The following is a 24638-nucleotide window of genomic DNA, read 5'->3' as shown; positions in this document are numbered from 1 at the left end:
TTTCCAATCCACAAGAGTGTGCACACCTGGAATCTTATGCGCAAACGCAACATCATCATCCCCCAGATTTTAAAGGCATCTTGGCCATTGGACAAAGGGGGATGCTGAAGTAAAGAAGGGGGATGCAGGCAGGCAGGTGGTTTCTTAATAGAAATGTACCTTCCTCCAATAGGTTGCAGCCCAGTCTTCAAAAGCTTAAATACCTTTTTACTAAACAACAAGATTTAGCACTGATTCTTATATTACAGTTTGAGCATATATAATTTATGTGGAGCCCAGGGAGTCTTTGCATGCTCACCCTTTCTCTCTCTATAACTTTGTAATACTATTTTAGGATAGCAGGTTCTGTGTGGTTATTTCAGTGGGGTAGGGGATCAGAGTACTTAATTTATACCTCTTCCACTCTGGCTTTCTTTTCTTTCGGAGGAGCTGAACTGCTGATCGAACTTGCAGACTGTGCTTGTAGGAGTTCACCTTCTTCTGCAGGCTTCTTTTAAAACATGAAACAATTTAAATGTGTTGAGTTTTTCACAGGAGTCAGATTGTATGTCTAATAAAGAGGCCCTTTCAAAAAGATAGCAAAATTGGTACCTCTTTTGGCAAGTCTTTCTTCTCTCCAGCAGATGTTACAGCACTGCAAGTAAAATCAGATGACAGAGCATCTGCAAGGTCATCATCTGTCATTGTTGGCTAAATGAAAACACAAACTGGGTTACACTTTTAACCATTTGCCCAACAGCAGCTTACAGTTTGCGGGCATTTGCACATTTATGGATGCAGAGCTGTGCTGTAGTGTTGTCAAATCCTGAGCTAAATACACCACCTCTTACTTTGGCAACTCTGTGGAAGTTACAGTGGCTTCTTTTCCCAGTCCTGAAGTAGCAGCAGAAAGGGAAATGGGGCAGAAGAACAGACACTGGAGTGAGAATCACTCTCCTCACATAAATATATTTATGCCCTGGAGTTTTTAGAAAAACAGGTTGCCATCTCCGGTCAAGAGCTGACAATCTACCTCTTGATGGGGAGACTGCTTATAGAAACAGGAGGATTTTGCAGATGATTTGTGTCTGCAACCCACAATCTGCTAAGGGAACTGCAGAATTACAAACTATTCTGAATGACTATTCTAAACTGACTCTATCAGTTGTTTGCAATTCTGCCCTGTGGCAGTCTGCATCAGCAATGGACAAATAGCAGATTATGATCTGGATCCAGATATTGATCCCTTGATTCAGGGACCGACGGGGTGAGCTCCCATTGCTTAGTCCCTGCTCCTGCCAACCTAGCAGTTCGAAAGCACGTCAAAGTGCAAGTAGATAAATAGGTACCGCTCTGGCGGGAAGGTAAACAGCGTTTCCGTGCGCTGCTCTGGTTCGCCAGAAGTGGCTTAGTCATGCTGGCCACATGACCTCGGCCAGTAAAGCGAGATGAGCGCCACAATCCCAGAGTTGGCCACGACTGGACCTGATGGTCAGGGGTCCCTTTACCTTTACATGTTGTGGTGAATCAACTTGCATAAATATCTATTGCATGCAACATCTATCAATTTCTAGAGTCTAGCTACTGACTTCAGCATAAATCAAATGAAGAGATTTTAGCATTGGCCATACATTAACCACAGCTGTATACTAGAAGCCAATTAAGCCTGCACAGTTGTAGTTAAACCATTTAAACCTTTATATATCAACAATACCAAGACTACTCAAGTGCAACAGCACAGCACACAATGTGTTGGAGGTATCCAGTCTCATTGACACATGTAGGTCATTACTAACTGATTTCAATGGGACCAAAGCACAAGTAATTTAGGGTGATATTCAGCTAGGTTTTTCTCAGAATTGACCCAATGAAATTAATTAACATGGCTAAGTTCAGTCTGTTAACAGGTCTACTCTGAGTAAAACCACCATCCATCCATCCATTGATTACAATGCAAAGTTTATAAAGAACTAGGCATATCTTCAAAAACCAGTAATAAATTTTCCATTTTCACACTTTGTGACAAATAAATAAACCATACCTGAGATTCTCCTACTGCCACTGGCGGGGGAACTGCTTTGCTATCTCCTTTACCCTGAAAAACAAAGTTTTGTGAATGAGTACTGCAACTAATGTGCAGTAGAGAAAGCATCCAAGGCACAGTTTTGGTTTCACTACTTACCTCTAGGAGTTTTCTGTACTCTGGAGGAATTGTGCTCTCCCGTTTACCCAGCTCTTCTATATATAAGGAAGACATTGGGTCCTGCATCATGTAAAAAATATTGTTGACTCTTTAAATCAATTACTAATGTATAAATATATACAATTCATTCATATAAGATTATGATTTACTACAAAAAACAGAGAGCAATAACATTCAAATATTTAATATTTGTTAACCACCTAAACTTACTAGTTGCTGCAAAAAACAACAACAATTCATTCAAAAACATGGTTAAAAATATAAACCATGCAGGTTCACAAGCAGTGAACCATAGTTTAGATCAGCTTTCCCCAAGCTGGTGCCCTCAAGAAGTTTTGGATTACAACTCCCAGTCATGCCTGACCATTGGCCATGCTGGTTGAGGATGATGGGAATTATAATCCAAAACATCTGGGAAGCACAAGGATGGGGATGACTGGTTTAGATTACCATGAACAAGATTGCAGGAGTCTCAAGCTCACACACTCCCTCCTCAGTGGGAATAAAGAGTTACACTTCCCCTCTATATCCAATCTGGAAAATTATCAGGTCCCAAGCCAGCTACTGCTAGTGTATTTTAAAAAACAAAAAACAACAACTGCATGTTAAATCCCAATATGTGTTTTCAAGTTTGGCCCTAACTGGGTTCCCTTGATTCAGGTGCTTTTTAAAAAATTGCTGAAATGACTTCTACAAATCTTGCTGTTTTTGCAAACACATTATGTATTTTTCTAAATTTAGAAGTTGGAAAATGGAGAGATCCAATGACAACCAATCTAGGCTTCGAGCCCAGTTTATGGTGAGGATGAAGATAACATAATTCTCAACAACAGGAAAAGAAAGGGAGAGGTCCACTCCAGGCAACCATCCATCCATTCTAAACTGTGTTTTAGATGTTTTCGAATAAGACGGCATGAGCCTCAGGCTTGTATGCGTCTCCTTCACCACTTTTCCATGTGTGTGAGAAGGAGAGGAAGAGAGCTTCTGCTTTCACTTTAGAACAAATTGCAGTTCCCTGCTAAGGATAAGCTCAGAGCTGTTGTTCATTCTTAGGCATCCTCTGCCTCCCAACAGCGGAGGTTGAATGTAAGACATCATGGCTAGCAGCAGGGCTTTGTTTCCAGCCAGAGCTCACCAGAGCTCAGTTCCAGCACCTCTCAGGTGGGTGCCATTACCATTCTAAGAGAACAAGGGAGAAGTTCATGGTGAGCTCCAGCACCTCTTTTTCTAAAAAAATAGCAGCGCCTAATAGCCACTTGTAGCCTTGTCCTCCATGAATCTGTCTAATCCTATAAAGTACAATTCAGATCAAGTTCACTAATGATTTGAAGTACAAATTCATATACAAAAAAGGCTACTGCTACCAAAACAAATAAGCTCACAAACACAGGCCTAATAAATAAGACTGTTTAAATACAGGAGATCTTATACCGAAACTGTTGGTCCAGTATATTCAGGAGTAGGTGGCTCATTTTCTTCAGGACCTCCAAGGGTATCAATTAAATCATCTAAGGCAGCATCTATGTCGGACTAGAAAAAAAGATTTTTATGAAGTACATGGCACTTCAGGTAACTTATAGATATCCCTCCCAAATTCAGCAAAAAATATTCCTGCATTGCAAGGGGTTGGGCTAGATGACACTCGTGGTCCCTCCCAACTCTATGATTCTGTGAAGTGATCTAACTCAGTGATGGCCAAACTTGGCCCTCCAGCTGTTTTGGGACTACAACTCCCATCATCCCTAGCTAACAGGTCAGGGATGATGGGAATTGTAGTCCCAAAACAGCTGGAGGGCCAAGTTTGGCCATCACTGATCTAACTAGACAGCAAATGAACTGTTGCTTACCTTTTCAGCTGGTTTACTTTCTGCAGCAGCTGGGGCTGGGGCTGGCAATTTGCCTTCTTTAGTCTGCAAATAAGAATGCATTTCTGAGAACTAAGCATAGGATTACATTTGCATCCGATTAATGCCAAACACTAAACTTACCTCTGCAGCTGCAACAGTCAAGCCTGCAGCTGCTACTGCTCCAGCTGTGCCAGCAGCTGCAACAGCTGCCTTGGTGGGCAATGACTTGTCATCAGGTTTAGCCTTAAGTGGAGAAAAGTTAGAGAGGTCCAGGTGAAACTTTGCCATTAATATTTTAAGGCAGCCCAACTACAACCTACACAAAACTAGGTTGCAGCATGGACATAATGTTTTCCCTTCCTGGAGTTTTAATTGCATGACAGCTTGGAAGCTGAACAATGGAAAGCACACATATAGCCAGACATTATGAAGTCAGCCTTGCAGAAAAAAATTATCTATAAGAAATCACATTTTATTCAACACTTACAGGGAACTATATTAATGTTCTGTAATTATTTTACTGCAAAGAAAAACAAAAACATCCAAGTGTATTTATGTATTACAGTATATTAATTTTTAACTAGAAAAAAGCAGGGGAAATGCAAATCATTTATTCAACTTAGGGCTTGCTGATCGCATGGTAGGTGGTTCGAATCCCCGCGGCAGGGTGCGCTCCCGTTGCTCGGTCCCAGCGCCTGCCAACCTAGCAGTTCGAAAGCACCCCCGGGTGCAAGTCGATAAATAGGGACCGCTTACTGGCGGGAAGGTAAACGGCGTTTCCGTGTGCTGCGCTGGCTCGCCAGAGCAGCTTGTCACGCTGGCCATGTGACCTGGAAGTGTCTCCGGACAGCGCTGGCCCCCGGCCTCTTAAGTGAGATGGGCGCACAACCCTAGAGTCGTACACGACTGGCCCGTACGGGCAGGGGTACCTTTACCTTTATTTATGATGATAAAATGGTATTAAGCCATGCATTGGTCCAGTTAAAGTTGGGTTTTATTCAATTTTTGTCCCATCCTTTGGGGCAAACACTTTAGATACCTAACCTTGGGAGTGCCACTCTAAAGCTTTCTGAAGAAAGTTTTTCTGCTTATGTTTTACCTTTGGTTCTTCTTTGGATGTCAGCTGTGTTGTTGTCTTGTCAATCTGACCAGAGGGTACTTTTCCAGTACTTGGTTGCTTAGGTTCCACTACAGAAGGTTGGCTTTGGCTTTTTGCCTACATGTACACACATAAAAAGATGAATGCCCTTACATAAATTTGCATTGTAAAGAATTATATCTCCTAGTAAGTAAAATAAAAATTACCCCTCCAGGCTCTTTTTGCTTCTCTTCTGATGAACGTTTAGACTGAGAATCATCTGGCTGTGTGAAAAGAGATAGCAATATAATTGATCAATTTAAATGTAAACAAACAGTTACAGATAAAATGTAAACAAACTAGTCTGCACAACGAAGAAAGAAATAGTCAAAAGTATTTTCGCTGTGATGGAACAATACAAGCCTGAACATTGTCCAAAAATCCAAAAGTTGTATTTGTATCACATGTCTATGAGCACAACTGCATTAAAATTAGGGGTGCTTGGTGAAGTAAACACCCCATCTGAATGTCAAAATCTGAATGAATCCGGGATGGGCACAGCCCCTGCAAGCAAGCCTTCGACTGAATCTGCACTGACTTGAAGCCCACCTCTCCTTCATCTGACAAGTCTTCCTGAAGGATCAAAATACATTCACAGGAATCATAGGATGGCCTGCCTCTGTCTAGTTATTTCTAGGCAGAAGTGATATGTGCCGATTTTGTCATGGTTTTAAGTGATACTGTGCAACTCATTTTGTGCCCAGTAACTATGGGACTTGTATTCTAACTCTTCATTCCCCGAGTGCGGGGAGGGTCTTTGCATCATTTGCTCTCCTGGTGCTGCTGTCTTCTCCCCTTATTGACATTCTTGTGGACATGCATTTGCACAATGTTCCTAAAAACTAACAGCCACTATGCTAATGCAAGCCCATTTACTGATACATAGTTTACAAACCATATTTGTTTATACCAGATTAAGTACATAATGGAAGCTATTTATTCCTCTTGTTTTGTATCCTGCTTTTTCCTAAGAGCTCATTTACTCTTATTAAAATGCATCTAGGAACTAAGTGTAATCTCCACTGATTTCAGTGCAACTTAATTTCAGGCTGCTTTCCTTTGACAATGTGCGGAAATGGGAAATGTGCAGGGATAGTCAACTGGGCAAGCTGCTACTGTCAGAAAGCCACTATTTTCTTTTTCAAAGTTATTGTAAATTGCAGAATAGGCATCACAACACCCCATTGGAAGCAACCTAAAAGACTGATAACACATTCAGAAGGCCCTGAATTAAACCTTATAGATTATGAAACCCAGAACTTTTGTTTAAAACAAATAATGATTAGTCAAACAAGCGAGCTTCATCACATATGTAAATGCTTATGAGATATTAGTTCAGGGCACAGCAATTCAAAACATAAATGTATGTTATGTTACCTTACCTTAGCTAACTGTGCTGCTTTTTCAGCTTCTGCTTTGGCTTTTTGGGCTGCCTACAATATGAACAATGTCAAATGAAAAAGCCAATTATTACATTAAAATTAATTGATATCCCTTAGAATGCAACAATATTTACAAGCAGAAACAGCATGAACAGAAGTTGATGAAATGGACTTTCCTCCTCGGGAACATTCATTGGCTACAGCAGAACAAACCCCTGAGAGCTGCTACTGATAGGGATTGCAATATTTTGAACCGATAGCTAAGGAGTAAAAAAAATAAAACTATGACTCCCATGAGGCTTTTTTGAAAGCCGTATTTTAATTGACCAATGAATTCTTAACTCTTGTGTAGCACAAGTTTGCTTATTAACCGTGAAGCTAGCAGAATGAAATGAAGCAGAGCATAAAAACAGGCAGACAGTTAAGGAATTATAAAATCCAAGTGTTGAGGAATTATGTGGGGAGAGCAATTTAAATGGTGGATTAGAATGGAAAGAGAGGAGAGAGAATTCCCAGTCAGGAGAGAGAATATATAGCAAGTGAGACCTCGGGAGCAGCTTTAACAAGCGCTTTTTAAAGCTCTCAAAGAACACAAGCAACACAGCTGTAAATTGCTCACTTCAACTCAAGTGTTACATGTTTTACTCTGGATTAGCCATCATTCTAAAATTTGACCTGAAGCATTTCTCTAGTGCCTATATATATATATCTATACACACACACACACACACACACACACACACACGCCACACAGGGACACATTTTATAAGTACGCAAGACCTCCATTATAAACACAAAGTAAGAGCAGGAAATCCTAGGTTTTCTGTTTGTCTTGTAGCCCAAACAAGTCTGCTATAGCTGTATCCATATAGCTCTCCAATAGTGAAGTTCGACCACTACATGGATATTAGCCACCACGCATCTCTAGCTAGTAGTTTGCATACTGTCACACCACAAGAACAAGGACACAAATGAAATTACGTTTGGTGGTTTATTTCCATGGCGGACTGTATGCTTTGGAAAAGATTGCAGCGTGACTATATGCAACTAAAGACAGACACAAAATGAAGTTTATTAGTTCAAGACTGATGAATGTGCACATGCTGCTGGTGTAGCTGGTGTTATTTTCAAACGCACACACAAAAACCAATCTCTTTTCACCTGCTTCTTGTTTCGTTTCCTTTTGTGGGATTCCACTCCACTGGCCTTTTGCTGGCTTGAAGAAGCCTAATATTGAGAGCACAAACTCAGGGTGCTTACAGAAATTGTGTAAGGCATGCCAAGGAAATGTGTTTCAAAAACAGGGGAGGCCTTTTTAGAGCATAAAGCACTGAAAAGAAAATTGCCTTTCCTTTTTAAAGGCTTTCTGAGGAAGTGTTTTATTTTATGAAAGGTTGAATTTTTAAACACGACATTTTCAGTAATAAAAGTTTCCGTGCCAACATATGTTCCACCCTCGTTTCCAGCACAGGTGCACGTTACAGGAATTAGCAGGTGCATGTCTGAACACCATATGTACCCATGTATTCCTTGTAATGGTGAAAACTTTCCCCTTTGGTGAAAGGCTTATTGGTAGGACACAGCCTTGCCATACAAAAATTCCCAGGTTCAGTTCCTGGCAGCTACAGAGGGTTGGAAGAGACTCCTGCCTAAAATCCTGTAAAGCTATTGACGATCTGTGTTGAAAATACTGAGCTAGATGGACTAATTGTCTGAGTCAGCTTCCTACTCAGCTTTAGCCATATTCTTTAAAAGTCACACTGACCTAGAGAGACTTGTATTGGAAAGGTATGGAAACACATGACAGGGCTATTTCTCTGTTCATCTCTCCCCAACTCTCTTTCCCCCCAGAACATACAGGTAACCAGCATCCAAAAAATTAACAACTGCCAACAGTTGTGAAGGTTAAGTAAGTGTTGCGCTTGCATTAAAAGTAACACTGAACTTAGGTACCAATTAGAACAATGTCTTTTCCAGCTTCCTATTCTGCACAGAAGGTTTACAGCCATAAAACACATCAAAGCAAGAGAGGAAAACAATGGAACTGAATTGAGCATAGCCTTTCCTGCAGCGTTTATGCTGCATCACTGGCTTGAGTTATTAGGTTGCAATGCTCTGCACACTTACTAGAAAGAGACTATGTTCCAGGAAACTAAACAGGACTTCTGGGTAAACAGGATAATATTGTTAGAAAACAGGGCATATGCTGACTCATTTTTTTGTGTAATATTATGCATTGCAAGAGCTGAGCTGTGAAAAGATATTCAACAGATGATCCTTCAGCTGGATTTGCAGCTTCTTTTTGTCGCTTCCCATCCTCATTCTCTTTTCTATTAAGCTGCCTCTTTCTGAACTCAGTTGCACTAATGGCCTTCACTTCTTAGCCAACCAGCACAAATCCCACCTTAAAGCTACAAGAGCAGAGGGAGTGGAGTAGAGTGGGGGTACCCTTTTTTCACTGCCAGAGGCCATGTGGGCATTGGTCTAAAGTGTGGCACCCATTTGAAGAGGATGGGAGAGATTCCCTTGCTTTATCCAATGTAGCTGTCCTGGAAACCAAGTCTATTCTTTTTCCAGCCCTTGTTGTGTTGTGTAAGTAATGCTAAGAGACTGTCAATATAATTGTGAATGGAAGTCAAGTTTAAAATTCAGAAAGGATCCACCTCATGGAGAAAAGAAATGGGTTGAGTGGGAAAGACAGAAGAAGAATAGGACTGGGAATAGGCCAGTGGTACTTGCAGTCTGAGGCAGGGATGCGGGTGGCGCTGTGGGTTAAACCACAGAGCCTAGGACTTGCCGATCAGAAGGTCAGCGGTTCGAATCCCCGCGACGGGGTGAGCTCCCATTGCTCGGTCCCTGCTCCTGCCAACCTAGCAGTTCGAAAGCACGTCAAAGTGCAAGTAGATAAATAGGTACCGCTCTGGCGGGACGGTAAACGGTGTTTCCGTGTGCTGCTCTGATTCGCCAGAAGCGGCTTAGTCATGCTGGCCACATGACCCGGAAGCTGTACGCCGGCTCCCTCGGCCAATAAAGCAAGATGAGCGCCGCAACCCCAGAGTCGGCTACAACTGGACCTAATGGTCAGGGGTCCCTTTACGCTTACTTGCACTGAGGACAGAAAGGGTCCCATTTTAACACAAAATCTGCTCACAATTATATGTGCTTCTGTACCTGAGCCATGAGGATAAAAATGTGAAACAGACCTGAACATACATATATATATTGGTGGCTCAGATTAAGAGATCTCTTTTAGGTACACCCAAGGGGCTTGAGGATTCCCTGTAGGATCAATGACTTTTTTTCCTTTTGAAAAGGAGACCACAATGCCATATCAATAAGCTTCCCTTCAGTTTTCAAAGGGGTTTTATGGCATGGGAAGCTGCTGTTTGATAATAGCAAATGGCAGCTTCCTATACATTTTCTTCATGCCATTCATATACCACTTCACTGTAAAAGAGACCCACTTCTGGGTTAGGCAGAAAAGCAATTACTGAAACATATAGCAGCAGGGAAGCAAAAGGATTAATGCTCTCTCTTCCTGCAATCAAGGAAGCTAGAGCAGTTAAGAATGATTTTCAACCACTTCTTCTCCAACAAGCATTGATAACCTCCTTATCTAAAGTCTTGCTCTTTAGTAAGGCAACTCCCCATCAGGTAGATCAAGGCAAAAGGAATATGAGGAAAAGGCACACCCCTTTTTTGTTTCAACAAGTTTCAGAGATATGAAAGACAGAGATCTAAGAAGTAAGCAGATATCCCTCATTCCAAATTGCAACACTACCCTAAGCAGAATGCACAGAATTTTAGTTTACCATGTAATTTCAAAGGTGACTGGGTGATTTAAATTTTGCAGAAATGATTATTAATAGGCGCTTTGAAGGCCTGACTGAACCACCTCTATATTCCTCTGTGACTCCTCTTCTTGCTACATTAAGCAACTTCTACAAAGCAAAGGTATCACACAGGTACAATTCACACATAGGAAAGAGGAGCGATCATTTATTTTGTTCACAAGAGAAGAGCAGAACATTTCTAGTCTGATCTAAATTGTGTGCAAAAACAGGCTCTGCATTTCTAGAGCTGGGTTTGTGGCGCCCTCTCTAACAAGGTAAGGAACATGCCAAGTGCTTCTAGTAGTCATTTGAATCTATAAATAGGATGCCCACTTTGCCTATTTATATGAGCACTTGAGTGCCAGTCCCATGAAGGTGAACACCAGACCGCAAGAACAGCTCTCTCAGAGTTTGGCTTACACTGACAAGTCGTGACAAACCTACCTTAACAGAAACATGATTTATAACTGCCAAGTAAGCAAGTTAATAGAAGCTAAATACTCTAGACCAGGAGTAGGGGACCTTTTTCAGCTGGAGGGCTGCATCCCCTTGTACAGAAGCTTTTAGGAGCCGCATGCTGGTGGAGGGTGCAACCAAAGGCAAAACCAGATAGATCAAGTAATGTGATTCTTACCTTGGTGCAGTAAACTACCGTATTTTTCACTCCATAAGACATACTTTTTTCCTCCTAAAAAGCAAGGGGAAATGTGCGTGTGTCTTATGGAGCGAATGAAGGCTGTGCATCTATCGCTGAAGCTAGCACAGCAAGAGGGAGAGCTGCGCAGCGCCTCTTGGTCTGCTGGCTTCCCAGCGAAGCAGGATGAGGGACGGAAGGAGCTCCATAAGGCTCCCTTCCGTCCCTCATCCTGCTTCGCTGGGAAGGCAGCACAACAAGAGGCGTTGCACAGTTTTCCCTCTTGCTATGCTGGCTTCAGAGATAGCTGCACAGCTTGCTCTGGCTTTTCAGGGAGGTGGGAGAAGGGACAGAGGGCAGCCAGTCAGTCCCTTCTCCCACCTCCCAGAAAAGCCAGCAAGAACTGCTCTATCTTTAAAGAGCCATGCCGAGCAAGCTCTTGCTGGCTTTTCTTGTTTTCCTCCTCTAAAAACTAGGTGCATCTTATGGTCGGGTGTGTCTTATAGAGCGAAAAATACGGTATATTCCAACCACACACAAGTTTTCTACATACATCTCTCCCAACCAGGCAAGCAAAAGGTGCTACCACAGCTCAGGACATATTCCAGTCAGGCAAAAGCACCCATGGCAGGTGTAGCCTGGAGAAAGTCTTACACTCCAGACAGAGAGAGCTGGAGGCCCTGGGTCTCAGGTTCCCCACCCCAGTCCACCACGTATCAGTTGATGTCTCTCAGTTATGTGGAGTTCATTACTTTAAAAATTGATTGAAGCAATTGGATATTTTAAAAACCTTTTGTAAGTTTTTATTTTATTGTGAATTGTTCTGTGTGCTGGTAGAGGCAGTATTTGAGCCTGGTTGAATTCTGCAACAATGGGACTGATTACATAACAGGCAGAATGAGATAGACTTGTTTTTATGTGGTTAGCCTGCTGAAGAATTTGATGAAGTCAGAAAATAAGAAATTTAGGAATCAAGGTTATGGGGATGAGGAGGTAAAATAGAACATGCAATTTTACATGGTCAATTACTGACCCACCTGGGAAAGTCCCCCCGCCCTTAAGCAATGACAATTTCAACTCACTTCTATCCTCTCTCGAAAGAAGGAATGTTGTCTAGGGCGTTGCATATATGACTAAACACTATTAGTTGCAAAGGAATAAAGATTGCCTATCAGTTATGCACATATGAGCAAATTGAGACATATAATTTCACCTGACACATAAAACAAAGATTAGCATCACCTATATGCTGTTGCTGTTTTAGAGAAACTGATTGTGGACATACCATTCAAATCCAAGCGCTGATACCGAATCAACAGGAATTGGTTGAATAAGTGGTGCAATTTCCTACAGCCAATGATATGTGATCACAACAGAATTGCTCTCCACAACAGTTCTTAAGCACTGTAACATTTATTACTTGCTCATATAAACCATTTTGAAGGGAGTTAACACTGATAGTACACCAGTAGTGTTAAACTCTTGTGTTAAACCCTACTTCTTGGGTCAGTCAGCAACTTGCACTCACTTATAAGTGCTCAGAGATGGAAAAAGATCACATAGCAATTTCTTATAATAACAGCTGCTGTAAAAGTAGCACAGAATCAGACTGGTATAAATGGACACTTGCTTATCCTTTTTCAGAAGACATACCTTTGTTTCAGAAGGCTTCATAGTGGGTGTCTTTGAGGAAACCGTGGAAGAAGACTGAGCCTACAATGTGCAAAAAAAAGGATGTGAATTAATTGCCCACCAATGGGAGTTAAGTATTTTTATATATTTTAGAATTCCATCCCAATACAGCAAGTTGCAAATCTGTATCCCAAAGCTCTCATTGATCTTGGATGTTCATTGATAGATGTGAACACTGATCCTTTTCCCCACAAATTGCACAGAGCATATAATGAATAGGGAGTTGTGTTTAGATACACAAATAACCAAAATTCCATAGACTTATTACAAGATTAAACAAGATGTAACATACTCATTCATTAGTGGTAGGACTGAACTAAAGTGCAAAGGTTTGGGGGGAGGGGGGAATGTGCTATAAACAAGTAGAAGCTTGAATAGTCAGAATAACCTGGAGTGCTTATATCAGACACAGATGTTTTTTATTAGCCATGTTTGGTTTCCTTCTGGAATGAAAAGTGGGTTACAGATAACCAATAGAATGAAATGAAATTGATAATACTAAGCGAGTTGTTCAAGGGTGGATTACATTTTGATAATCTCTTAATAGGGGCAAACTAACATTGCTAGACTTAAGAAAAATGCAAGGACACAGGAGAAATGAAAGGGCACAGAGCAGCAATTATTACAGGCTGCTTACAAAACCAATTAATGTTAAGATATTAACCTTCCCTCCCACCTTTCTTCAATATGAAGGCTAATGATGTACTGAAACCAGAGATGTATTTGTGCTTATAATTATCTCTTTAAGAGTCATTATACTGTCAAAATTATTTATTGGAAAAAACCAGGCTAACAATCCCATCTTAATCCAAGCTTTCCAGAACTGGCCCGAAGAAAACATTAAAACTCAGAATTACAGAACTGTAGAGTTGGAAGGAACCACGAGGATCATCTAGTCCAAACCCCAGCAGTGCCAGAATCTTTTACCTAACATGGGGCTCATGCTCTACTAACTGAGCTATCATTTGAAATAAGTGGTTGTAAGCTCTGGCAAGTCCAAACTCAGAGTTTTACATTTACATAGGAGCCACATGGAACAGGTCCCTTATTTAAATTTTCTGTTTTACCAAATTCGAAAAACCATTTTCTTTTGCACCCTCATTGCATAAAATGTGTCAAGCAGATATTCTATTGTTAACTACATGTCTTCAGTGATGGACTCAACTTCAATAGATTCTGAATGGCATGCCAAAAGGCTTTCACTATGTAATTTGCCTATATTATCCACCTATATTTTTCCAACAAGTAAATGCTAGGCAATGAAGTCATACTTTCATTCTACAGTAAGCCACCTTCACATAATCAAGTTACTTGTACAAAGTCTTCCTCCTCCTGGATACAGGACAAGTATCTGTTCCAAGCCTCTTTAAAATGAGTCACATTCATTATTGTCATGGAGTAAACATGCATCTGGAAGAGGCTGCCACCACCCTTGCCTTATAAGCAAGTCCCATACCTACCCTGCTCAAACTGCCAGATTTGAGGCAATTGGATTCCAGGACTTGGGGAAGCAAACTGTCAGTCCCCAAGTGGGTGTAAAACAGCCCTGTGGGGTTCCAGAGCAGCAAATAAACATCAGAGGGACCATAGGGAAGTGTGAAATAAAAATTTTAAAAAGAGCCAGTGAGGTGTTGAGATCAAAGCAGTAATCATGGAAAGAGAACAGCAGCTCATGGCAAACTCTTTAGACTGGAGATGAGATACTCAGGGAGAACAATATAATAGGCTAAGGCTTCTTAAGCATGGAGGAGGACAATTTTAATCCCAGTCATAACTGGGGGAGAAAAGATAAACCTTCCCCTCTACGTGTGTGACGGTCTACATAACAATCTTAAGCTTGCACACACCTGTAAAGACTCACAGGAGGTTTGATGGGATCAGCAGCTATATTATGTATCATTTCTTCAACTGGACTATAAACAGAGCAGGTTTGAAACTGAACATGAAACTAGAGGGAGCTTTTTATTTAAACTGAGAATAGTCACAATTTAGTTTTTCAGCACCACGTGTAATAAAACCCTTAGGAAGAAATGGCAAGAGTGTGGCCAAGGGAAATTTAATCTGTCACAAAGACTGCAAGGAGACAATAATAACATTTACATTGTACACATCTAATGCTGTAGTGATGTCTTTCTTCATCGCAACTCTACAGAATGTTATTTGTTTCCTCTGCTGTTTTCCTTTCAAATATTTATCAAGCAGCCATTAAAAAATAAAAAAGCTTTTTACCACTATCTGAGTTCATAAACAAGCAAAGTTTTGCCACTGATGAACCATGTGAATACATATGTTGGGCTTGGAAACAAATATGAAAAGAGTTGCCTGGTAACCGGTAATAACTGTATGATTCATAGCTAAACAGAACTTGGGAGAGATTGTAGCGTGTTTGACCAGAGGCACACCCAGTTTATAATACAAGAATTGTGAACTAACTGGTGAACTGAATAAATCTGGCTCTACTGGAAAAGGAAGAGCGAGAAATTTCAGATTTCAAAAACACAGCAGGAACAAAACCACAGTGTGGATATTTTCATGATAAAATCAGAGCACCACTATAGAATATTAAAATAGCTGTTAGTAAAGAATAAAAAATGCTTCACAGTATAGGTAGGGCAGGCATAAGTCACACCTGAATCTAGACCTGGAGGGTTTATCTCTACCTTAGCTTCCTAGAGACAGTATTATATACTTAGATATATAAGCTAGATGCCAAATGGTTCCTTACACCAAGGTTGAAGGCACCAAAATGGAATGTCTAGTTGCATTTTTGGGCAAGATGGCTCTAAATTCTTATTTTTCAAATGGCTCTAAAGTCTTATTCTTCAAATGGGGGACTGACATCTTGTGAGTTCAGATGGCAACCTTGAGCTAGCTTAAGAGCTTTGAGAAGTTAAAGAAGAAAAGTCACTTGATCCTGGGACAGTCCACATATATAATGGCCTATTCTGATCTCTTTTTCTTAATGGTGACTGCTCCTGCTCAGGCTGCACAGAAAAACCATTTTGGTTCCAGAAATTCTTTCTCATTGTGCAGATAAAATATAACTTATAGAATTCTACAGGATGGTGTTTTAGTGTGTGAAAACAGTCCAGATCCAATGATCCCCAGATAGTGAAGATGTTAGGTGCCACCCTGGCACCCAGGCATCTTCACTTGGTCAGAAGCAGTTGAAAAGCAGGTGCAAAATGTGCCTGGCATCTCGCTAATTTCAAACACTGTCTAGAGATCAGAGTCTTGAGCTGGAAGTAGGAGCCTAAAGAGTAGCAAGCAAAAGGTATTACTGTGTTGATCAAGAGGCAGGAGAAGCCCAGGCTCCTACTATTTAGACCAAATCTGACCAATCCAGGGGCTTATTACTGCCTGTCAGTCTTTGGGGCGATGCCGCAGATTGAATATGCCTACTACGTCTGAAGAGGGGCCCAAGAGCATGGTACACAGACCATGGGCTATGGCCCAGCATAAAAGTAGTGCGGTTCCCAGTTCAGGCCATCAACTCCCTAACAAGTCCTATTTGCTAAACACCCAAAGTGCATAATCAACATGCACTCAAAGATTCAGGCAAATGACAGCTACCATGTGGTGTCAAGGTCATCACCACAAAGATAACTGGAGGAAATAGCCAAATTGTCACTGAATTGCCCTATACCCATGCTCTGGAGCTAGTTATCCAAAAAGCACATATCTAAAACCTCCAAGTTTCATGAAGCTATTTGGCCCGCAGGAAAATGGGCATTTCCCATAACTTGGTGTAGGGAGATGAGGGAAAAATTAAAACAAGAGTCATTTTTGAAGGAGAGCAGGGGCATAACATTTATAAGAGAGATATGATAGCCATATTCAAATATCCAAAGGGCTGTCACATGGAAGATGGAGCAAGTTTGTTTTCTCCTGCTCCAGAAGGTAAGACCTGAACCAATGGATTCAAGTTACAAGAAGGGAGATTCTGACTAAACATCAGGAAGTACTTTCTGATGGTGGGAGGTGTTTGACAGTAGAACGGACTCCCTCAGGAGGTTGTGGGCTTTCCTTCATGGGAGGTTTTTAAACAGAAGTTGGGTGGTCATCGGTCACGGATTTAGTTCAGACTCCTGCATCATCACCATCAACAAAGTAACAATAATAATTTATTACTTATACCCACCCATCTGGGCGGGCCTCCTCAGCCACTCTGGGCAGCTCCCAACAGAACATTAAGAACAAGATGTAGCATCAAACATTAACAACTTCCCTAAACAGGGCTGCCTTCAGATGTCTTTTAAAAGTCAGATAGTAGTTTATTTCCTTGGTATCTGATGGGAGGCCACTAATGAGAAGGCCCTCTGCCTGGTTCCTTGTAACCTCACTTCTCACAGTGAGGAAATCCTCAGAAGGTGCTCAGAGCTGGACCTCAGCGTCCGGGCTGAACATGGGGGGGGGGGGGGATTCCTTCAGGTATACTGCATTACAGAAGGTTGGACTAGATGACACTTGGGATCCCTTCCATCTCTACAGTTCTATGATTACAAGAGGTGGCAGCAGAGGGTTTTCTTCCCTGCTGCCTTTCCTTAAACAAGAGAGCTTTTGCACTGTTAAAATGGTGGTGGAACTGTGAAGAGAGCACAGAAAATGATGCCATTTCAATGGATGTCTTGCCCCCTTTGTTGCCACATACATTGCCAGGTGTGATTTGAGTGAAAGAGCAGTGGTAGTGATGATTAGTAGAGTACATGATAAGCTAGATCCCAGCTTGGACGGGGTTGGTTCATAATACATAAATGGGCATACTCAAGCCTGCCATTACAAGCCTCCCAATTTCAACCTTCAACGTCATGGAAGAAATCACTTCCTGGAGCAGAGACATCATATAGAAAGTTTCAGCTTCAACATTCTACTGAGTTGAGCAGGACCTATTCCCAGGTAAGAATGCTTAGGATTGAAGTTTAACTCAGCCAATTAACTCCAAACCCCAAAACTGAAAATAATTGTTTTCTAAAACATTAAAGGGGGGGGTATTGTTTATAATTTCAGGGGTCGGGCGGAAACATTTTCCTACTATTGTTAGCTTAGCAACAGCTTTAGTCATTCAGCTTCATTGTTATGGAATAATATACATATAATATTAAGTAAACACCACCTTTGGGTTGGTAGAGACAATAGTTACCTGGACATGCCTGAACAGAGAGGGAGATATCCTGTACAGATCACCACACCCTGAATTACACAGGTTCCAAATATACACTGAATAGACAGTCAGCAATGACACACCAAATTTGTAAGACACCATTGTGAGCTTATGACAGTCAATTCAGGTTTTTTTAAAATAAAAAAAGATTATGAATCATTAGATCTATAGCCATGAAGATCTTACTCTCGAGATTTTGCTAAGATCTTACAAGTCACTGCTTTCACAACAACCTTTCTGATAAAAACACACCAAATAGTCAGCAGCCCCTAGCAGAAAAGCCTATTCTTCTCAGGGCTAGAAAGCAAGAATAAGAGCTGTAAAACTCTGCAACTCCAGAAATAAAATGCTCCAGTCCACTTACTAAGCACAACACTAACTAATTCAGCAGTTCATGTTCTGCAGTAAAGAGCATTGCAGGGTTGGAGAAGCAAAAGAAAGCAGGAAGTACGCAACACAGTTAGACCGCAGTACTGACAGTAGCAAAAAAAAATCCCGGAAAAACAGTACTCACTCCAGGCAGCTGGTATGTTCCTTCCCAATCTCTAAGTAAACAGAACACACCGGATCCTTATCGCAAGCTTGCTTTCATTTCAGTTTGTATCAGTTCTAGCCATGGTTTCAGTTTTAACACAGCCCCTGGAACAAACCCATGGCAGTGAAGATGGCACGACCAATCCGAACAGCACAAGCAGACACACTCAGTCTGCAGGCTCAGTTGCTCCACCTCCTATGAATATTCAAATAAACTTGAGAGATCCTCACAAGGAAGGTGGGGACAGGCAGCAGCTAGGCTTTGCCAAAATGGAACAGGAATTGCTGTCAAAGTCAAATGCGGGTGCTTTACTTATGTGGCTTGTAGTTAAGAGAAGACAGTAGACAAAACTGAATTACTGTACCAAGTTTTATTGAAATTTATCTGAATTTTCTGATTATTATTTTTAAAAAGCTACCAAAGGCACAAGGAAGCTTGAAGTGGGAGTACTAATAACCTACTGGCAGGGGATTTTGTTTAACCAAACTGGGAAAGGCATATAGCAGGCACCCCCAAACTCAGCCCTCTAGATATTTGGGACTATAACTCCCATCATCCCTGACCACTGGACCTGTTAGCTAGGGATGATGGGAGTTGTAGCCTCTAAACATCTGGAGGGCTGAGTTTGGGGGTGCCTGGCATATAGCCTGAAGACCGCTCTATAACATATAAATGCATTACAAAAACCAGTTAAGGCAGCCCTTTCACAGCTCCTGTTTATTCACCAGGAAGAATCTGTGGGCACAAAAATCTTTGAAACTCTTCATAATATGACTTTTTCTAGCTTGATTTCTAAATAAATATTCAGCATGTTAACACTGTTATATGAAAACACCAACAACAATGTACCACATATCTTTTGAAACTATTCTGAATATTTTAAAAAAACAAATTATTTGCATATTGAAATTTGTTTGGCAATTTCTCTTAATCCAGAATACAGAGAGGAAGAGAACTATATTTTCAAAATGTTGTTTTTGAATTCTATATAGCAATAAAGCCATTTTAGTCTGCACTGTATAGAACAACTATCATTCTCTTTATCAGACAATATTTTATTGCTGCACATAAAACTGTTAGAGCCAGGGAACAAATTAAAAACTTAGACAAGAACAACAGCTTATAGGAGCTGGAGTGCTTCAGGTTTTCTTTACTATATGCATAATATATAGATGGGGACAAACCATAGCACACTTGCAGAGTGCATACTTCATGTGCAGAAGCTTCCGTGGTCCACCCCAGACTAATCTTAGCTAGAAGAGCAGGCAAAAACCACAATCTAGAGAGCTGCTAGCAGTCAGGGTGGAAAATAACAGAAAAGGTAGATCCAATATGGTAGTTTCCTACAGGTATTTCGCCACCACTCGAAAAATAAATATGTCCTCTTATAACACAATATATGTGAAATAGATAAACACTGAACAAGCTGCATTAATGGCTCAGCTAAACTTCTGGAAATCTCATCCATTAGGAAAGTGCCAACTGGTGTTGACACCAATTTGTCCGCATAACCCCAGCCTTGCCACCACCCTGCCCTGACACCATCCAGGTAAATGGCAGTGATGCCATTGTGGCAGCTCTGCATTACCAGCCTGCTTCACCAACCCCTCCCAACCAAGTCAACTCACAATAATTAAAATCAGAGGAGCACAACAATAAAAACTCAAAACAGAACACAGCCTTCAGTAAAATCACTTCAATCTGGCAAATTAAAAAAGTCTTCATGAATTACAAGAAAACACTCAGAAGGAGGCCATATGAACCTCATTGGGCGAACCATTCTACAATGTTGGTGCAGTCACTGAGAAAGCCACCTTCCTTGGCCCACCCAAGAATGCTTCCACTATGACCTTCCTCCTTGAGTTTAGTGAACAGGTAAGCAGACATGGGAGGAGGCTTACTACTACGGCTTTGAACTGTGCCTGGAAACCAATAGGTAAAACATAGCTGCACATGCATGCATGTTTTATGATGATCTCAATGCAGGACGTTTTCAAGGGATTAACATGATGCTAGATTCCTCACAGTGCTGTGAAATACCCAGAACTCATCATAGCACCTCAGAATTTAACACAAAAGTCTGCAGTTTTCATTCAGATATTTTATACATGTAGGCAATTGGTGTACGTCAGCCACATGATTTCATTTGGACCCTGATTTGGAGCTTTCGTCAAAGCACTTTCTAGGTACCCAATTTATCTCAGGGTCTGTCCAAGTCCACGCTGTCTGCCAACCTGCTGGCCACTTTGCTTTTGGGAAATTCAGCAATGGTTATAAACCATTTTTTTCTTCTGACATGCATGCATTTAATCTGCAGGCATATTTTCCCCTCCAGAGCCAATAAAGCCTACCAAATTACAGACAGATAGATCAAGGCACTTTGTGCTAGATACCTTTGATTTATTTTATTTTTTAAGGAAATGTCTAAACCCCTTTTTATTTTGGGGTGAAATTTGATGAAATTTGCAGATTAGGTCACACCTTCCAGAGGCATAAATCCTCACGGCAGACATCATTCTGTAATTTGTCATTTTCCCACAGGAACAGCCATTACAGTTTTGGAAGGGGTAAAAAAGAAAAAGAAAAAAAGACTTGCTTAATCTTCTCTTCTCTAGGGACGCGGGTGCTGCTGTGGGTTAAACCACAGAGCCTAGGACTTGCTGATCAGAAGGTTGGCGGTTTGAATCCCCATGACGGGGTGAGCTCCTGTTGCTCGGTCCCTGCTCCTGCCCACCTAGCAGTTCGAAAGCATGTCAAAGTGCAAGTAGATAAATAGGTACCACTCCAGTGGGAAGGTAAACGGCCTTTCTGTGCGCTGCTCTGGTTCACCAGAAGCGGCTTAGTCATGCTGGCCACATGACCCGGAAGCTGTCTGCGGACAAACGGCTCCCTCGGCCCATAGAGCGAGATGAGCGCCGCAACCCTAGAGTCGATCACGACTGGACCTAATGGTCAGGGGTACCTTTACCTTTACCTTATTCTTCTCTTGGCAATTTGACAGAAAATCTCCACTCTGGTGTTTGCTCGCCCTTCTCCCATTGCTTCACCATCATTATGGCAAATTTAAGAGACATTACTTTCGGTTTCAGCAGAAGCCTGTCTGCAGCCTTTTGTGGGGAGTGGGGGAGGGGTGACACCTGTATTGTCAAGGCATCACAACTCACTTCAGGGCCCACTGTTTTAACTTCTGTGCTCCCTTCCAGAGATTCTGCTTTGCCTCTGATATATCCACAAGGCCCTCCTACTCATTCTGCTGAATAGAGCACTGATTTTAGTAACTTGACTACAGCACTTTTTAAATCATTGTTGGATTGACTTGTACAGATCCTGATTCACCTCAGGGAGGCAGAAGATCCCTCTGAGGCATTTCATTACACTTCGGGATTCATATGAATCCAATGCACATAGCCTTAAAACGCACACTTAAAGTGGCTAAATCACTGAGAACATTGAAGTTTCAGTTGACTGATATATCACTCATCTATATTATTAATTTAAAATATGTATGAGCCACATTTTAGGTTCAAACCCTCCAAAGTCAGCTTCCAACAATCTGTCAACAATATAAGAACCCACAGTCAATTTAAAGACAGATGACACCAGCATAAACATTCAAGATTAGATAATTAGTAAAGCATTTGCCGGTCATGCTTCCAGGAATATGACGAACAGTTCTATAACCACTCAAGTTACCTTACTGATGGAAGATGTCCCACTTGTTTGTGTTTTAGGAGATTCAGTAAGGCTAGCACTTTCAGGTTTCTTCTACAAGACAAAAAAAAAATGAAATATTAATTTAAAAGTAAAACACTAATGCTGTAGGGAAAATATTCAATAAAGATAGATGTTGCATCCTATTTTCAGAGCTTTTTTCCTTGCCATGTTGATGATGTACTGATTTGTAGTCAGCAGTTTACTAAAGTGCAATTACTTTAATTCACTCATTAGCAATCTTTGGGTATCATGTGAAAGTATGAATATAAATAGGAACATAGAAAACTGCCTTAAACTGAATCAGACCATTGGTCCTTCGAGTTAAGTATCACTACACCAACTGGCAGTGACTCTCCAGGCAGGGAACATGCCCAGTCCTACATGGAGATACCAGGGATTGAACATGAGACCTTCTGCATGCAAAGCAGATGCTCTATCACTGAGCTATGTCCTTTCCTGAATAACAACTCTGCCGTTACCCTGGATAAAGACCTGCCCTGGGAAGGGATGCAAAGATTTGTGCTCTGCTCACCTTATAGTCAGCTTAAACAGGTGATGCACAGACTGTGAATGAGATGTGTCCTCCCCTTTCGATTTCCCTTTTAGTATTAACCAAGGGGTTGTCATAATTGGAAAAAATCAGCAAACCATGGCAGGGACTTCTGGTGACGGATAGGTAAACTTTATTCACATTAGCCAACGGCCATAGCAACATAAAACAAGCAATATGTACAACTTCTGGTAATGGATTGAAAACCATGGTTGCAAGCAGGTTGGAAGGGGAAATGATTGCATCAGCAAATGATGCCTGACATCATGGCAAATAATAGTTGATACCAGAGGCAGTTTTAGGGTGGCGTAGAATGGAGCACAAGTGGTGGGGGGCACAGAAAACCGAAAGTGCACCACTGTTAATACTACACCTGAAATGCTCTCAAATGGGCCGGCTCTTTAAATAGGTAGGTCTCTATAAACAGGACATTGCCTTGACAATCAAGTACAAGGAGCTTCTCCTGGCTTTTAGCCTTTTATTATAAATACGTATTTTCTCCTATATTAATAACACAGGATGGATTGAAAGATGAAAACTAAGAATGGTGCAAAAAGTCAATGCAAACATAATTAATTAATTAATTGCCCTTCTCTATCAAAGTTCCAGCATCTTAATATGAAAACAGGCAGGCAGATCTGCAGACTGCTGACACACATGCAGGCAATTTATCCTCTGGTCACAATATTTTTTAAACCCTTCTCTCCCACTCTCATCCAACCTGCATGAAAACCTTGGAGTCACTTAGTTACTATCTCATTCAAGAATTCAAACATATCAATGAGACCAGGCTGAGCTGGTGGTTTTTCACACTGGGTGTCAAGTTAACACACAGAGTTGCCCTTCTCCAAACATTTCCATGATATTCATATTGGTCCCTAGCTCATGAAGAATCTCCTTAAGATGTATATTTTTAGGACACACCCTATTTTTGTGGTTGTAAGCTGCTTTAAATTGTTTTTAATGTTCTATTTCAAACTGTTGTGACCCATCCTGGGACCTTAGGGTGAATAAATCAAATTAATAACAAGGCAGCCCTGTATCAGGAAGTTTTTAATGCTTGATGTTTTATGTTTTTAGATATGCTGTAAGCCACCCAGAATGGCTCAGGAAACCCAGCCAGATGGGCAGGGTATAAATAATAATAATAATACCTGCCAAACAATTTCCATCCAAACGTAGTGTGAAACAGCCTTAAGAAATCTATTTGACCCAGGAATGCTTGGAGCTTTTCCCAAGAATAGTAAATAATATACTAACACTGTAACAACATCAAACGTCCCAGATGATGTTTTAGAGTGTAACAAAAACAGCTGACACATGTCCGTGACTTGTGCTTCCAATCTGAATTGGAGATTTTCCAAGTTGCTCTAGTCAAGTGAGACAGTAGACAGCACGTCACCCATGGCCTCCATCAGTAAAGATAGCACCACTCCCTCAAAGAGGCATTAATGATCTCTTTAACCAGTGCAGGTAGTCATTCCTAGCTTAGAAGTGCTTAGTATTGGCTGGGCCATATTCTATGCATTGGATGGGCCATATACTATGCATTGGCTGGGCCATATACTATGTATTACATAAATTATTTATATATATATATAATCTTCTCTGTAAGATTGCATATATCAGAAAAACATCTAACACACTACAAACAGCGTCATAGAAATGATGTAGCACCCATTCTCCTAGCATCTTATAGTTAATGATCAATTTGAGGACTGTGTCTATTAATGATGTGATGAATGATGCCACAACAATATGAAGCTCGCTGGGTAGCCTTGGGCCAGTCAAGGTCTCAGCCTAACGTACCACAAAGGGTAGTTGGAATTAAATGAGGAGATAGATGCATGTAGGCCACCTTGAGTTCCTTGGATGAAAAGGTGGGATATAAACAAAATAAACGAATTGTCCGATAACCAACAGATGCTAACTCCAAAAAGACATCTCTTATGCAAGCCACTCTGTGCATT

General features: G+C 41.2%; 1 protein-coding gene across 7 annotated transcripts in view; it reads right to left on the bottom strand.

Annotated features, from left to right (window-relative positions):
* The window catches only part of CAST (calpastatin), a 59202-nt gene that overhangs the window by 20208 nt on the left and 14356 nt on the right, over positions 1-24638 (bottom strand). For 3 of the 7 annotated variants that reach the window (XM_080972509.1, XM_080972507.1, XM_080972510.1), the window contains exons 3-15: positions 22098-22169; positions 12670-12729; positions 7711-7776; positions 6550-6600; positions 5335-5391; positions 5129-5245; positions 4171-4272; positions 4030-4092; positions 3614-3712; positions 2162-2242; positions 2021-2074; positions 592-690; positions 395-490 (exon numbers count right to left, since the gene is read on the bottom strand). In XM_080972509.1, coding sequence (XP_080828635.1) covers positions 395-490; positions 592-690; positions 2021-2074; positions 2162-2242; positions 3614-3712; positions 4030-4092; positions 4171-4272; positions 5129-5245; positions 5335-5391; positions 6550-6600; positions 7711-7776; positions 12670-12729; positions 22098-22169 — 1017 coding nt within the window. Of the gene's footprint in view, positions 1-394; positions 491-591; positions 691-2020; positions 2075-2161; positions 2243-3613; positions 3713-4029; positions 4093-4170; positions 4273-5128; positions 5246-5334; positions 5392-6549; positions 6601-7710; positions 7777-12669; positions 12730-18383; positions 18568-22097; positions 22170-24638 lie in introns of those variants that run through there. The other 4 variants (XM_080972508.1, XM_080972512.1, XM_080972511.1 and 1 more) reach the window with 4 other exon arrangements.

This window comes from Podarcis pityusensis, assembly GCF_964106645.2.
Source record: "Podarcis pityusensis genome assembly, chromosome: 11".
Classification (NCBI taxonomy): domain Eukaryota; kingdom Metazoa; phylum Chordata; class Lepidosauria; order Squamata; family Lacertidae; genus Podarcis; species Podarcis pityusensis.
This window is presented reverse-complemented; position numbering and strand designations above follow the sequence as displayed.